Source organism: Moschus berezovskii, chromosome 5 (assembly GCF_049115385.1).
Source record: "Moschus berezovskii isolate FMDL1 chromosome 5, NW_MosBer_1.0, whole genome shotgun sequence".
NCBI classification, from domain to species: Eukaryota; Metazoa; Chordata; class Mammalia; order Artiodactyla; family Moschidae; genus Moschus; species Moschus berezovskii.
This window is the reverse complement of record NC_142464.1, coordinates 23,153,370-23,168,920: the sequence shown is the minus strand read 5'-3', so window position 1 is coordinate 23,168,920 and position 15,551 is coordinate 23,153,370. Positions and strand designations below refer to the sequence as shown.

The 15,551-nt window shown below is 37.4% G+C and overlaps 1 protein-coding gene and 1 long non-coding RNA gene across 2 annotated transcripts in view; one reads left to right on the top strand and one right to left on the bottom strand.

Moving 5' to 3' along the window:
* LOC129562195 (uncharacterized) overlaps positions 1 to 7,008 on the top strand; it is a 126,422-nt gene extending 119,414 nt beyond the window's left edge. Inside the window, exon 9 of the long non-coding RNA XR_016037411.1 lies at positions 1,378 to 7,008. This is a non-coding gene — a long non-coding RNA (uncharacterized LOC129562195). The remainder of the gene's footprint in view (positions 1 to 1,377) is intronic.
* Positions 1 to 15,551, bottom strand: part of LOC129561711 (uncharacterized) — a 66,225-nt gene that overhangs the window by 26,937 nt on the left and 23,737 nt on the right. Inside the window, exons 3-6 of the mRNA XM_088836181.1 lie at positions 13,920 to 13,946; positions 11,235 to 11,279; positions 3,731 to 3,763; positions 3,303 to 3,338 (exon numbers count right to left, since the gene is read on the bottom strand). Of these exons, the coding sequence (XP_088692307.1) occupies positions 3,303 to 3,338; positions 3,731 to 3,763; positions 11,235 to 11,279; positions 13,920 to 13,946 (141 nt within the window). The remainder of the gene's footprint in view (positions 1 to 3,302; positions 3,339 to 3,730; positions 3,764 to 11,234; positions 11,280 to 13,919; positions 13,947 to 15,551) is intronic.

The following is a 15,551-nucleotide window of genomic DNA, read 5'->3' as shown; positions in this document are numbered from 1 at the left end:
ATTATACCTTTTTCTTTTTTCTTTCCCTTTTCCCCTTCAATAAATAACTTTAGGAAGATCTAGTAAAATGATCTTATCCATATTTCACTGAAGATTCTCTTTTATGAAGAAAAAAGTATTAAGACCCTTGAAAATACAGCAAGCTGCAGTATAATAAGCAACCAATAAAAGTAAGCATATTACTGACAAGTTGATAGTTTTGTTTTGTCTTAGAAAAGCCCCGCTCCCAAACTCAAGACATCCTATTTAAGACATGTGGAAACATATGGGTTGTAACACTGTTTTTCCAAAAGCTTTCTCACTAAACTCTTCCCTCCCACCAAAATAAAAAGATCAATGACTAAAGTAAGATATGTACATACACATGCATACATAGACACACACCCATGTTTCTCACAATGAGAAAGATGTATAAGACATTATGGAATATTTTACAATATAGATTGAATACTTACAGAGTTTGAGCATTTAGCTATTCCCTATATCATATGCATACGTATGTAGGTATACAGGTTATAAATGTACTATTTAATGAACAAATATTTCCATAATTCCATATTTCATAGTCTTGGATTTTTATAAATTTGACCTTTCCAAATTTATGTTTACTTAAAAGTTCACATAATAAAAGATTATAAAACATTTAATTTGACCCTTCGAGAAACATCTCAACACTTTTAGGAAGATGTTTCTTCTTATATAAATTCTCTATCTTTATACCATCAAGGCTTATCTTTTAATTAAGAGACAATTTTTCAGTTAATGTCTCCATTCTTGCCATTTCTTAACTCAGTTTCTCTGAGCTGAGTTCTTGGGCATGTACAGCCCAAGGTCAGGTCTGGGTCATAACTAAGAATTGGTTTGTTATTCCACTCAAAGACTACTTGTCCAAGTAGATTATACTTTATACTGATATATTATACTTCTGGTTTTCTTTTTTTCTCTCCCTTTCATTCTTTATTCTCCATTATTGGAGACCTAGTCTACTGATAAGTCAGTTCTCTGCTTTCACCCCATGTCCCTGTGACAATGCCTGGTGTTTCTAGATATACTTCTACTGTGCTGGTCCCTTTCAATGGAGCAACAAGCATTTTCACTCCTTTAAAACTAAAAAGTATATATATTTCAAAAAGATGTGGAGAAGTTAGGAAGGAAAAAATCATGTGATTAAACACAATGCCTATTTCATAAATCTACACACTCACCTTATAATATATATACCCTAACTCACATATCAATCACAGACTATCCTGTTGAGTTTATAAAAGAAAAAAAAAAAACTGAAATGAAATCATTCCTACATTACTGAAAAACAAACTTTCATATTGCAAAATACCAGAAAGGGGAGAACTAATCAATGCACTTCAATTCTGTCAGGATATCCTCTACTTTCTGAGAACATCCCCAAAGCAGAAGCTTAAACATCAAAGAACCCACAACACAGTTCTACAGTGGTGAGACAAATGTGGTTGAAGAGTCCTTGAATGGCTTCTGTACTCAGTTCTGTTTGTCATTTTCCAACCTAAGCAACCAGGAAGCATGGGAACACTCTACTTTTAAATCAATGTTGGAGTAAGTATTGCCGAATTCAGATATTAAACAAAGGAAGTCATAAATATTGTGGGAAACTGATATTGCATCAAAGGGTAGAATCTGGCCTAAATATTAATGAAAAAGATATTGCTCATTTCAGGGCACATTTTCATTCAGATGAGTTGTAATATTCATACACATATTCATTCAGATATAATCTAATTCTTTCAATATAATTTGAAATAGGTTTTAAATAAAATGCAAAGAAAAGCCAATGTTTCCATAAGTAAACCTACAAACTTCCAGAAATGAATCTAAAATGTATTTTTAAATAATCATGATAAGGCACTGTTTCATTAACCAATTGAAAATCAATTTGGATCTTCTACTCTGAAAATAGTGAAACCTATATGAAATTATAGCAAATTTATTTTGTGTTTTAAAAAGACATACCAGTTTTGCAGACATTTTGTTTACCTTATCACAGATTTGGAGAGCAGTTTAAATTTAGCCTTCAATTTTTAAAGACTAAGGAACTTAAAATTAGTTCATTAGAGAAAGTCAGATGCTCTTTCACACCAAAACAGATCATGGATCTCTGTGACATAACTAATTTCAAATTTCTTACATAAAGAATCAGCAGGAAATTTTAGGCTTTGGACAGAAAAATTTGCAGCGTTCTGCTGGGCTTTTCAGAAAAGTCTCAAGTTTATCTAAAACTAGGCTTAATGAATCATTTCTCTCAGATTCTTAATTTCAAGAGAAAAACCTATTTTTAAATTGGGGAAATATTAAAAGAGGTGAAAGACCTTCTCAAAAAACACTTTAATCCTAAGTGTTTAAACAAAGCAATGATCCTCTCAATAACTTCAAGAATGTGGGAATAGTTTTTAATGTTATGTTTTAAGATTCCAAACTACTACAATGGGATTTATTCTTTCTCTTTATACTAATGAGGTATATTCTATGTCTCTATTCAGGTTTTTTCTCTATAATATCAGTTACTGCTAGACAAAGGCAGAGTCATGATCTTAGGAGATTGAACCTAGTGTGGAATTCACATTTACTTGTTAGCTACATGTGTTATCTAAAATCTGCACTGGGCATTGATATCCAGATGCTTAGACGATAAACTACTAACAGTTGTTTCCAGCTTCAGACTCAAATGAGAATAAAACACTGCATGTCCTCTAATTTATCACTAAAGTGAGGCACAAATGATAAAAAAAAATAATGTATGTGACTACCTATTGGTTAAAGTGGTTTGGCTAGTGCCTCCAACTAAAATTTAGTTCATGAACAAATCTCTTTGTACAACATAACATTCATTGCTTAGGTAGATATTATTCACATAAAAAACTATCAGCTGGGAAGTATCTGAAATGAGAGGAAAGGAATATAATCTTAAAAGAACTGTCCATCATCCCCTACTGACACAGTTTAATAAATATTCATTTCTTCTCGTGAAAGATAGAAACATGCAGAGTATCTTTAAACATGCAAGATAAGCTGTTAGCATTCCAACCCAGATGATCCTTGTTAGTCTTAAACAGCTCAGTACATGCAGAGTTTAGTTCATAAAACTTCCTTTCACGTGTACAGAATGTGTTTGTACTTTTGCCTTTTAAAATGAAAAACAATAACTGCATACAAAACATGAAAACAGCATCATTTTCAATAATTGTTCTCATAGTACACAGTGGATAGTAGCCATGGTCAAATGCTGTCTATAAACTAGTACTAAAACCACACTGGAATAGGGATATTACCTTTTGCCCTGGACGACCAGATTCTCCGGGTTCTCCCTGGCCAAAGAAAACCAAAGATGGAAAAGGCAGTCTTAAAAGAACTTCCCAGAGCCCTTAGACCCCTGACACTTTCAGCCTCCCTGATGACACATGCATTTCATTCTATTACTCTCTATATTACTAGACTTAGGAACTTTTTTTCTGCTTTGATTATATCTAAAGCTTATGTGAAAATCCACATTTCCATTAAAACCAATCAGAAAGGGATTGTTTAAGCCTTTATTAGACTTCCAGCAGATACTCCATGTTGTGTTTGGAAGCCAATTATCGCAGGAGAATAGAAACAGAGATAGAACCATCCAAATTGGTAAAAGAGAAGAGAAATAAGAGACATACAAAAGTCAAAACTGTAACTCTTGGGGTACAAACACTTGCAAGCATATACTTACCTTAATTCCTGCAGCAGACGATCCTGGGTCACCCTAAAATGAAACCCAGGAGAGATTATTCTACAAGTTATGAGAAGAGGAAACACAAACACACAGAAAGCTGTTTTTGACAGGAGCGCCTGAGGGAAATGCCCCAGCTAATGGGTCACACTATGCTCCCCAAGAATCTGTATCCATATGGCTGTGAAGACGCCGATAATTTCCAAGACCAACAATATACTTTCAAAACTACTTTGAATGCAAAATGCATGAGGACTACATTCCTTGAAATAAATAGAAATATATGAATATGAACCTCTTCCCCTGATAGAGTGCTACAGTTGTATTCTAAAGCCATACACTAGCCGATCTGGAAGTTTACTTTTCTCCATTTCTGGAACGTATTAATGTCATTGGTTATCATTTGCTAGGAGTTCCCTAACTCTTTCGGTCTTTAGAAAGTCAGGGTTCAGCAGATGAAGTCAAAGGGTTAATGATGTTGAGCTGGAAGAAGCCACAGAGCCGGTCAGTTTGCTTTCCTCGTGAAGCACACCACAGTTAGGACTGGCACGTTTTTTCGAGCCCTACACTTATTTCATTGTGACACGGTCACCGGAAACTTACAGGATGATGGATGACTTGTGGGTGACAGGGACACACGGAAGATCTGAGAGGAAATCTTGAGATAGAATCTGGTTTTCTAAAAGGCATTGTATTCCATCTGGATTTCATGCAGGGTGACTACATTCCTAAGGCAAATCTGCTCTCCATGGGCAGATAGACACTGCTGGGAGAGAACTCAGGGGGTGCTTGGGATGTTGCTTATTTCTGAGGTGATGCCAGGCAAAGGTTTAACCTTTCCAGGCTCCTTCTGGTCCTCTCTTTCATGAACACGCTACAGGGAAAACAAAAGGAAGCAAAGGTAGACGATGACTGTTAAGAAAACAGAAAGAGCCACAAGGAGAGAGACGCCTACTGGGGTCTCCTCGGCTGATCTCTCTGTGCAAGTGCCCACAGAGTGCCAGGGTCTACCTCCTCGTTCTAGAGCTGCGCATCAGTCTCTTCTAGAGAAGAGGTAAACCTCAGGCCTCCTTACATGAGGTACTTGCTCCCCTCCTCAGTCGCTGCCTTATCTTCCCACGGCTGGCAGATTGTCTGTTCAAGTCTTAAGTGGCTGGCTTCACCTCAACTCCTCACCGACCACCCTAGACACTCGCCCCTCATATCCACATCTCACTCCGCAGCATCTCTGCGTGCCCTGCGCGCTCACTGCCTATGGATTATGTGTGTATGTTTTCTGCCAAGTCTTTCTTTGCTCCTCCATTAGAAGATCAGCTACATGTGGGCAGGCTCAGTACCTATTTTTATTCAGTGTCTAACTAAAATATGCTGGATACATATATAGTGAATGAATGAACATATCTCAGAAAGAATGTTTTCCAGCAGGTCAATAGTCAAGAATCAAAATGGAAAACACAAAAATCTTGAGGAAGAAAAAAAAAAGCTTAGGAAGGAGAATGAAATAATAAATTAGCTTATTTGAGGAAACATATGAGTTTCTTTGACACTTGTAGTTACTATTACTCAAGGAAAAATTAAAACATGATGAAACATATAGAAGAGGACCCCAAATACTGTCTTACTGTAAAATGATACTGGTCTCTTTTCCCCAACATTAACACTGAATTGAGCTCTGAATGGGAAGTGAAATAAACGTGGTTAATAAAATAGTACTTATTTCTATTTCTACTAAATCAAATCTGAGAGCCATCAACACCAGTGAGTCAGGGCCGCAATAGTTTGCACAATAAGACCTTTGTATTCATAAAAGCAAGTTTGACTTTGCTAAGTCCCTTTTTTTCATCTCATTTTTACCTCACAACACTCCCAAGAGATAGGACAGATATTATTACTCTCAATAGATGAGGATATTGAAGCAACTTGAGGCTAAGTGCTCAAGTTAGCTGGACTTCTTAAATGCTATTGCCATGTGCTTTTTAAAATTAGAATAAGAGAAGAATTACTGGTTTATCTCATTTTGACAACAAGGCATAATGGTTGTTGTAAACTTGTAAATAAAAGGAAATTGCTTATACTAACTGTAAATAAAAACTTTTTCATTCCAGTGTTTTAATAGAAAGTGAAAGTGAAAGTCGCTCAGCCGTGTCCGACTCTTTGCGACTCCATGAACTATACAGTCCATGGAATTCTCCAGGCCAGAATACTGGACTGGGTAGCCTTTCCCTTCTCCAGGGGATCTTCCCAACCCAGGGATTGAACCCGGGTCTACAGCATTGAAGGCAGAAAGTGACTAGATAATCCACTAATGAGAATAAGGGCTAGATTTAGTTCTCAGAGAAAGGGAATATGAAGAAAAGGTCAGTTTCCTGAAAGGCTGAATTATTTGTGGACATTGGAGTAGTTTCGTTTGATGGACAACTATAAGTGATATTTCAATTTTCTTTTCAAAAATTAGAACTGCGAAATCTCAAGGAATTTTTATAACTTTTAGGAAGTGGTAAGGCTACTGCTGTAAGACATTTCTAAGTTAAACATTTTAAAGGATGATGCTGCAAGTAGTGAAAATAAAACAGTGTTTATAATCCTCTTTCCTCTAAAAGTGAAGATGAATACGGGATTAAAGTAGGAAAAACACCCAACTGTGTCTCTCTAAGTATACTCTTAGCTTCATAAATCCGTTGGTTTTGAAATGAAAGGGTAAATCTACAGGGTAAATCATAAAACGAAAAATACTTTTAGAAGATACTTGAGGTAAATGAATTTGATTTTGCTATTGATCATTACAAGACCCTGATGGAAAAGACCTTGATGCTGGGAAAGATTGAAGGCAAAAGGAGAAGGGGGTGGCAGAGATGAGATCGTTAGATAGCATCACTGACTCAGTGGACATGAATCTGAGCAAACTCGGGGAGACAGGGGAACCTAGCGTGTTGCAGTCCATGGAGTCACAGTCGGACACGACTTAGGGACTGAACAACAACAACAAATCAATCATTTAAGTACAGAAAGTTTCTGTTTTGGGCTGTGATTATTTTTAAACACGACACTGATATGTAGATAAATGACATGAATGTGGGGACATTTCTATCAGTCATTAATTCATTCAATAAGTATTTATTGAGCATCGGTTTTGGGCCAGCCATGTTCTGGATGCAGGGATACTAGGAGAGAGGGAGACAGAGTTTCAAACCTTGTCATTGTTCTGTGCTCACAATACAGGTGCCCCTCCATATCCCTGGGTTCTGCATCTGTGGATTCACCCAACCTCAGATCAAAAACATTTGGGGAAAAAAAATTACAGGAAATTCCAAAAAGCAAAACTTGAATTCCTGGGTCCCTGGCAACTGTTTACATACTATTAGGTATTATAAGTGATCTAGAGATGCTTTCTAAAGTACAGTTGACCTTTGAATGGCATGAGTTTAAACTGCAAAAGTCCATTTGTATGTGGATTTTTTTTCAAAACCATCTACAGTAAATATTGTAGTACCACACAATCTGCAGTTGGTTGAATTTGGCAGATGCAGAACCACAATATGGAGGAAATGGGGATATGAAGGAACCATGTAGAAGGAGGGCCTTTTATAAATTACATCCTAATTTTCAAATGTGGCAGAGTCCCAGTACCCCTAAGGCCCACATTGATAAAGGGTCAACTGAAAATGGGAGAAAGTTCATGGGTTATAGGAAAATTCTACCCCACTTTAAATAGGGGACATCCGAGGATTTTGATATCTTCAAGGAGCCTGGAATCAATCCCCTGGGGATACCAATGGACTACGGTAATCACTGGTATATATGTATAGAATCTGCCTGCCAATGCAGGAGACCCAAGAGATGCAGGTTTGATCCCTGTTGGAAAGATCCCCTGGAGGAGGGCATGCCAACCCACTCCAGTATTCTTGCCTGGAGAATCCCATGGGCAGAGGAGCCTGGTGGGCTACAGTCCACAGGGTTGCAAAGAGTCAGAGATGACTGAAGTGACTTAAATGCACCAACATTTACTTTCAAGTGTGGGAATAAATGATAAGAAATCCATTTCTAAGTTAGTTGGTGAGGTTAACACTCCAAGAGCAGAACCTAACCTTCCCACAGTAACTCCACGTATGATTAAAATCAGTCTTTGGCAGGTCATTCTTAAGTCCAGAGTGCATCGTAGCTGCTGGCCACAGAGAAAACCCAGTCCAGAGGTTTTTAGCAGTCCCACAGCATTTCCAGATGACCAGTCTGGAAAGGTTTAGATTGCTTTACCATCCAAAGGCACTGAGTTGGATCAAAGGGAAAAATATTCTATTAAAGTGAATCAGCCGATGATGTAATTTACTACATCAATGGCAGAAAAGAAGCATTTTTTGATTTTACATCTCAAACTTGGTAAATGATGAATGAGTTTCACATACTGAACCCAAAGGCCGTGAGAAGAGTGTTTCTAACATGCTGGAAACAAATTATATGACAGAAGCAGGAAATGTTTAAAAAACACATCAAAAATTATATTTCAATTACAGCATTCTTGGGAATGAATGCTACAGGTCAGATTACATATTATATGTTACATATTCCTATTTACAACCCTCTGTTTAGACTCATTGAAAGTTTATAGAAATGATTTCCATTTCAACTGAAGCATTTCTTGTACCTAATTTCAGTTGACTAATAAAACTTTTTGATAAAAAAGAAAAATAACCAATCTAGTTGATTTCCATTTCCATGTGGTAAGAAAGCTAACATTTATTGAGAGTTTACTATGTGTGAGTCAGTATGGTAAGTGATTTGCATTAATATAAAAAATAAGAACAGTATTCCTTTGAGATGAATTTAGCCTTTACAAAGTAAAAAAGTTGCTTTAGTATTACAATGTTAAATTTTAAAAATGTGTGATTAAAGAAATAATTATTGGCCTACATTCAAAATATGAAGCTCTAAAAATACATCTTCTAAAGCTTAAACCTCTCTACATAAATCCACATAGGCGTAGCTCAGACTTGGCATAGATTGTTTTCACTTGAAGAAACTGCTCTCCGTTTAGATTTCCTTTCTTTAAGCAGAGGTGGGCAGCTATGGCCTGAGGGCCAAATGCAGCTAGCCACCTGTTTCTGTGTGGCCCAAGACCTAAGAATGGGTTTTGCATTTTAAATGGTTAAAAAAAGTCAAAAGAATAATATTTCGCAACATGTGAAAAGCACATGAAATTAACATTTCAGTGTCCAGAAATAAAGTTTTATTGGAATAGAGCCACTCTCATCAGTATACATATTGTCTACGGTTGCTCTCACGCTCTGATGACAGAGTTGAGTAGTTGTGACAGACACCATATGGCCCACAAAAACTAAAGGATTCATTTTCTGGTCCTTTACAGGGAAAGTTTGCTGACCTCTGCTTTTAAGCAAAACAAAAAGTTAAATATAATATCCATGTTTATATATCTGGGGGTTGAAATTTTTACTTCAAAAAGTCATAGAGGTATATCATTGATCTCATTAGTATTAAAACATACTCAGGTTGTGGTGGATTGCAGTGTGATACTTGAATCTGACAGATAATAAAATGGGTTACAGCAGTGGTTCTCAGTGCAGGACAATTTTGTTCCCCAGGGGACAACTGGAAAGCTCTGGAGACAAGGTTGGTTGTCACAACTTGGGAATGCTATCGGCATCTAGTGGGAGAGGCCAGGAATGATGCTGAACATCCGACATTTACCCCATGGAGGATTATCCAGCCCTGGATGTCAGTAGTGCTGAGGTTAAGAAACCCTGGTCTGCAAGAAACTGAGAGCCTATCCTAACATTTAGACTGTGTGTGTGCTCAGTTGTGTCCGACTCTTTGTGACCCCATGGACCGTAACCCACCAGATTCTTCTGCCCATGGAATTTCCCAGGCAAGAATACTGGAGCAGATTGCCATTTCCTACTCAAGCGGATCTTCCCAACCCAGGGATCGAACCCGTGTCTCTGGTGTCTCCTGCGTTGGCAGGCGGGTTCTTCACCACTGAGCCATCTGGTGCCAGGGAACTTCTAGACTACCCCTTGAATACAAACACAATTGCTACTCAGTGACACTATCATTAATCTATCCCTACAACCCATGCCATATTTATATTAATATTTATAAGAATAAGAAAGACAAATTTCTCTTTATTTTATGGGTATGGCTTTATGACTAACAATTATCCATCTGTACAGTAATAATTTTCAAATTAGACCATTCTTATTCTCAACTACAAGCGTAAATGAATTGTTCTTTGTCTCATCAATTAGCCTGATTTAAATTAAATCTGACTATTCCATTTTCATCTGGGCTTTCCAGGTGGTGGCAGTGGTAAAGAACCTGCCTGTCAATGCAGGAGAGGCAAGAGATTTGGGTTTGATCCCTGGGTTGGGAAGATGCCTGGAGTAGGAAATGGCAAATCCACTCTAGTATTTTTGCCTTGGAAATCCCATGGACAGAGGAGCCTGGTCAGCTACAGTTCTTGAGGTCACAGAGTCAGACACAACTGAGCACACACGTTCCACAATTCTTAACATATACCACAAATGAAGTAAAAATTTTCTTTCTATGTCAGAGATGTCTCTGAAGTAAGAAACCAAGCTAAAGCTGTGATAGCCTGGGGGAAAAAAAAAACACGAGGTAGGGAGATGAAACAAAGATCACTGAAATGTAAATGCTAGTAACGATTTAAATTTTTACAAACAGGACAATATGAAAGCTGATAAAATATTCAGGTTTGGTACATTTTAAGTTGAGGCAAATTTTCAAGACTGCATTAGAGGTTTTAATCAAGGGACACTGCTGCTGCTGCTAAGTCACTTCAGTCATGTCCGACTCTGTGTGACCCCATAGACAGAAGCCCACCAGGCTCCCCCATCCCTGGGATTCTCCAGGCAAGAACACTGGAGTGGGTTGCCATTTCCTTCTCCAATGTGTGAAAGTGGAAAGTGAAAAGTGAAAGTGAAGTCGCTCAGTCGTGTCTGACCCTTAGCGACCCCACGGACTGCAGCCTACCAGGCTCCTCCATCCATGGGATTTTCTAGGCAAGAGTACTGGAGTGGCTTGCCATTGCCTTCTCTGCAAGGGACACTAACTTTCATCAAACTCGTAGACCCCATCCCAGTCCTGCAATCTTCTGTCCTAAAACTGGGACAAATGGAATCACTTTAGGAACTCTATTTTTACATCTCTGTGTATAAAGGGAGTGCTCTATTTATACATAAATAGTGGGGTGTTTTTGTCTTGAGTCATATTACTAGAAACCCAACTACACATTTTCTAGAATTTTTGACGTACCATTTTACTTTTAAAATATTTAAATTTGTAACTAGGAATTTGTAGACTAATCACCTCTTATCAATTAAATATTTAAATGCTTTCTAATCTTGTAAAATTATCTCTGATCTTGTCATATTAAGCTATGATCTCTCAACTTTCTCAAAATCTCCCATTTCATGTAAATGAAATAATATTCTTGCTCATATGCATGCTCTCCTATTTTTAAAAAATACTGTACCTTTTCGCCTGTGTCACCTTTGGGGCCATTCTCTCCAGCATCGCCCTAAGTGGGGAGAAAAGAAATATATGAAAACATAGTGGTGATACTCAGCAATGAGTGTCCTTATTTTGAGTTTTCCTTATTTTAAGTTCCTTTCAGAGGCACTATATATTAATAGCTGTTGTAAATGTTCAACAGAGCTAATGTACCTTACTTGACCAACTGCCTGATATCAACCCGTCCAAATAAACTTTATTACAATGAAGATGACTGAATAGTTTTAAACTATTCCATGATATTAACAGAAAGTAATTTCTCTGACTTTTAATAGCTTATTCTGGCACTTACAGCTGCTTTAACTCTTTCTGTTTTCTCTGCTCAAAGAGTCACTCCAACAAAGACTTTCTCCTGATTCCCTCCATATGCTTTCTGCTTTATCCCTTCTGTCTCCTTCTTTTCCCATTCCTGATTCCTGGACTCCTGCCCTCTCCTTTCCCTTCTGTCTATGTAAATTCTACTCTGTCTTCAAGCCCACCTCAAATCTCTAGGCTCTCAAAGTGCATGACACAGACCTCAAAACTGTGCAGTGAATATTGACTTATCTAGGCATACATGTTTTTCATTGAGAAATAAATGTTTTAATAAAGTAAATAAATAAAAATTTTACCTTATTAGAAAATCTTCAAAAATCACAGCAAAATAATTTGAGTTTATGTTTCCTTTGTTAGTTTTGAGAGCTCCTATGCCTGTTTTGTCACCGACATCTCCTTTCTACCCACAAAGCAATGTAGTAGAAAACAAGTCATTTGTGCATTATCCATGTTTTGTGTCCTAAATTCTGAATTCTTTAAGTCACACAGCATGTTCTAGTGGAAACATCATAGACTTTGTAGCCGGAGACCTAGCCCAGCTCCAGTACCTACTGGGCAAGTGAAAATCTTATTTGCATCAAATTTCTCATGTGCAACATAAGGACGAGAATATTTTACGGGGTTATAAGAAATAATTCCTGTGTCTAAGGCAACTAGGACTAGAGCTGACAAAACATAAGCTGTTAACGATGGCCATTAGCAATAACAATGCATTATTGTTCTTGTATTCCATAAGAATACCCTTCTGTCTCCCATAGGAGGTCCCGTTTCTATCATTTAACATTTTCCAAAAAATAAGAGAGAAGCTGTTGACAATGATCTCCTTGAGAGAAGGAGGGGTGTTGAGAGAGGGAGATTTTAACTTTTTCTCTTCAGTTTCTCTTCTTGTTTCAAATAAGCATGAGGCTAACCTGCTTGGGGATTCTTTTATGGAGGCGGGTATACCACAGAGCCCAGGAGTCTGAGCCATTTCATCCCATGAGCCCCTGGAACCATGCTGGCACTACTGCTTTCCCCTCCTTACTTTCTACACAAAAGAGTCATCTGATGACTAATTAATTTCACGTTAATTACCATGAACTGGTTGGATGCCAAATAAATATACTGATCATCAGTTATGAAGGACTTTTGATAGGCAGCCCGTTAGCATGCTTTAAAAAATTGCTTGGAAATCCCTTTGTTTAAAAACAAAACAAATAAAACAAACTTTCTTACTAGGAAAACTGGTTCAGGGTGGTCAGGAGGCAAAGGGTTTGACTGAGAAAAGCCACCCTTCTGCTTTGCTCACCTTCCACTTAAATCAATCTCTTTTATTTTTGTTTTACAACAGTCAAAAATTCACAAAGCTTCCTGGATCTGTAGATGTATTTCTTTTGGGATTAGTGGTGATGATACTGATTTGTCAGAAAGATTATATCACTTATGAAGAACATCATATGATATCTTGGTAATTGCCTACACAGACAACACACGTCTAAACACTGGTAAAGCACATAGCGTTAGAGCATTCCCCAAAGTGGGAAGAAGGATGTCTGTCTGAGAGAAGTTTAACATTCGCACCCTGCTTCCCCTTTTGTTTCTCTTTTTAGGTTTTTATGGGAATTCTTTGTGGGACAACTTTCAGTATGTTTGCTGCAGGTAAACATCTGTATCCCTTTAACCTAGTGACCTAAGAAGTAATAGAGGTATGGATGCTTAGAACAGTACTGGAATGGCATTGGCAAATAGGTAGAACAGAAATTTTGCAGTCCTAGAGGTTTTTGAAAGCCATTTTAAAGCCTGACAGAATGTTTAAATTTGCTCCTTTCTCCTTTCTTTAAATCTTTTTTCCCAAACTTCTGAACATACATAAGAATTACACTACTTTCTCCTTCCATTAATTAGCAGTTTGAAACAGTGGCCGGTATATCTATCTACATCTGTATCTAGGCGTAGCTTGTTTATTGTGCTTTGCTTTATTGCACTTTGAAGACACCGCATTTTTTACAAATTGAAGATTTGTGGCAACCATGTGTCAAGCAAGACAAAAGGCACCATTTTTCTAACAGCATCATTTTTCAATTAAGATATGCATACTGTTTTTGAGTTATAATGCCATTGAACTGTTAGAGGATTACAGTATAGCATAACTTTTACATGCTCTGAGAAACCAAAAGTTCACGTGATTCATTTTATTGCAATATACACTTTATCGCAGTGCTGTGGAATGGAACCTGCAATGTCTCCAAGATACACTTGTATGCCTGTGCTTATCTGTCCGCCCAGATATAAATGCAGTTGAGTTTGGCACCTCTTGGGGGGAGGAGATTAAAAACAGGCAGAATCATCTCACCTTTACTCCTTGTTCTCCAGGTTCTCCCTGCACAAAAGAACAAAGAGCGAGTGACACATTAAATTATGAAACACCTAATTAAGCAACATCAAACAAAATCAAATATTGAGCATACTAGTTAAATTACATGCGATATTTTCTATTTTGCCAGTATATAGTTGCTTTCTAAAAGCAAATGATGAATTTCCTGGAAAATTGAATATGGATATCAATAGCAAATGTCACCTTAATTCTTTTTCTTTTGAAGATTAAAGAGAGAGATTTAAGATGATCAGCAAAGCCTGGCTTTTAGGGTACTAAGGAGAGCAATATTGAAGCAATTCTGAGATTATGACATCTTATTCCGAACAGACTCAGACTCAGTAAGGTAAGCTAGCATTGTCCGTGAAATCTTTCATTCAAGGCACCCCCTGGTGCATGGATTATTTCTGGGGTCTGGAGTACCAGTTTAGTTCGCCAGAATATCTTGCCCTGACATGACTAAGGCCTGAACTTGGACCCTTTCACAATGTCATGAATGCTCTTCAATCTGTTGTTAACCACCGTGTTCTAAACCAGGTGTACTTTAGAAGTCAGTTTTTTCAGAAAAGATACTAGATTGAGACAGAATCTAAGTGAGTTTAGGAGAGATGTCTTTACGCAAAAATGATGATCATGGCAAAATATAAAGACTAAAATGCAAAACTGTGTTCTGAAAAGAATCTCATTTTCATTTTACCCAGGAAGAGACGGGGAACAGAATCAGAGAGTAAATCTATAGCAAATCGCACACATTACAATAATATCTTTCTTAAGAAAAGCTTGAGAAGGTGTTGCAATAAGGTCACACTGCTTTAAAAATTATTTTTAAGGTGGTTATTGCATTTTTTAAAACTCTTAATGCACTCTTGAAGTCATTTTGAAGGCAACACTCCTTTCACTCCCTGAAACTTGGCCAGACCCTTTGGCTTTTTGAATTTCTGGTTACCTTTCACTGCTTAACAGCCATCCTGATGGTTGCTAGGCAACAGAAGAACAGTACTGAGAACAAGCATTAAGCATTAACTCCTATCATTTGACTTTTTAGCATGGAGCTAGAGAGGAAAGAAGACAGGAAAATGGCTGTAGTCCCACAAGGAATATTTTCTTTCTTCTCCTGCAGGACAAAGGACAGGTCTATAAATTTTAGGTCTGTTCTAGGCGCCTGTCAATAGCAATGTGATCTGTAAAATCAGCTGACGGGCATCTGTGGGTATGGATACACAGCAGCACAGCTGATGGGATTAGACATTAGTTCTGTACTTCAAGGGATGGTCACTCATCAAAGGATTTGGGATTTGTCTGCCTATCTGGTTTAAACTAAACTGTCACCAACCTTTTTATATTTAACAGATTCATTTGTTCTTCAGAAACGAAGGAAATCTGGAATCACCCCCCAAATCTCCACTACATTTTTTCCCTATTTAGTAATGCAGACTACATCCATTTTTAAATTTCAAACATGCTACATTTTTATTATGCTTTTCATTTGATTAACTTGTTGGGTTATGTAAGTTTTAGAGGTGGCCAAATCTGAAGGGAAAGTCACAATGGCACTGTAAACATTTTCTTTAGTATGTCTTGTAAAAATTATGCAAACGTTGGTAGTGTGGA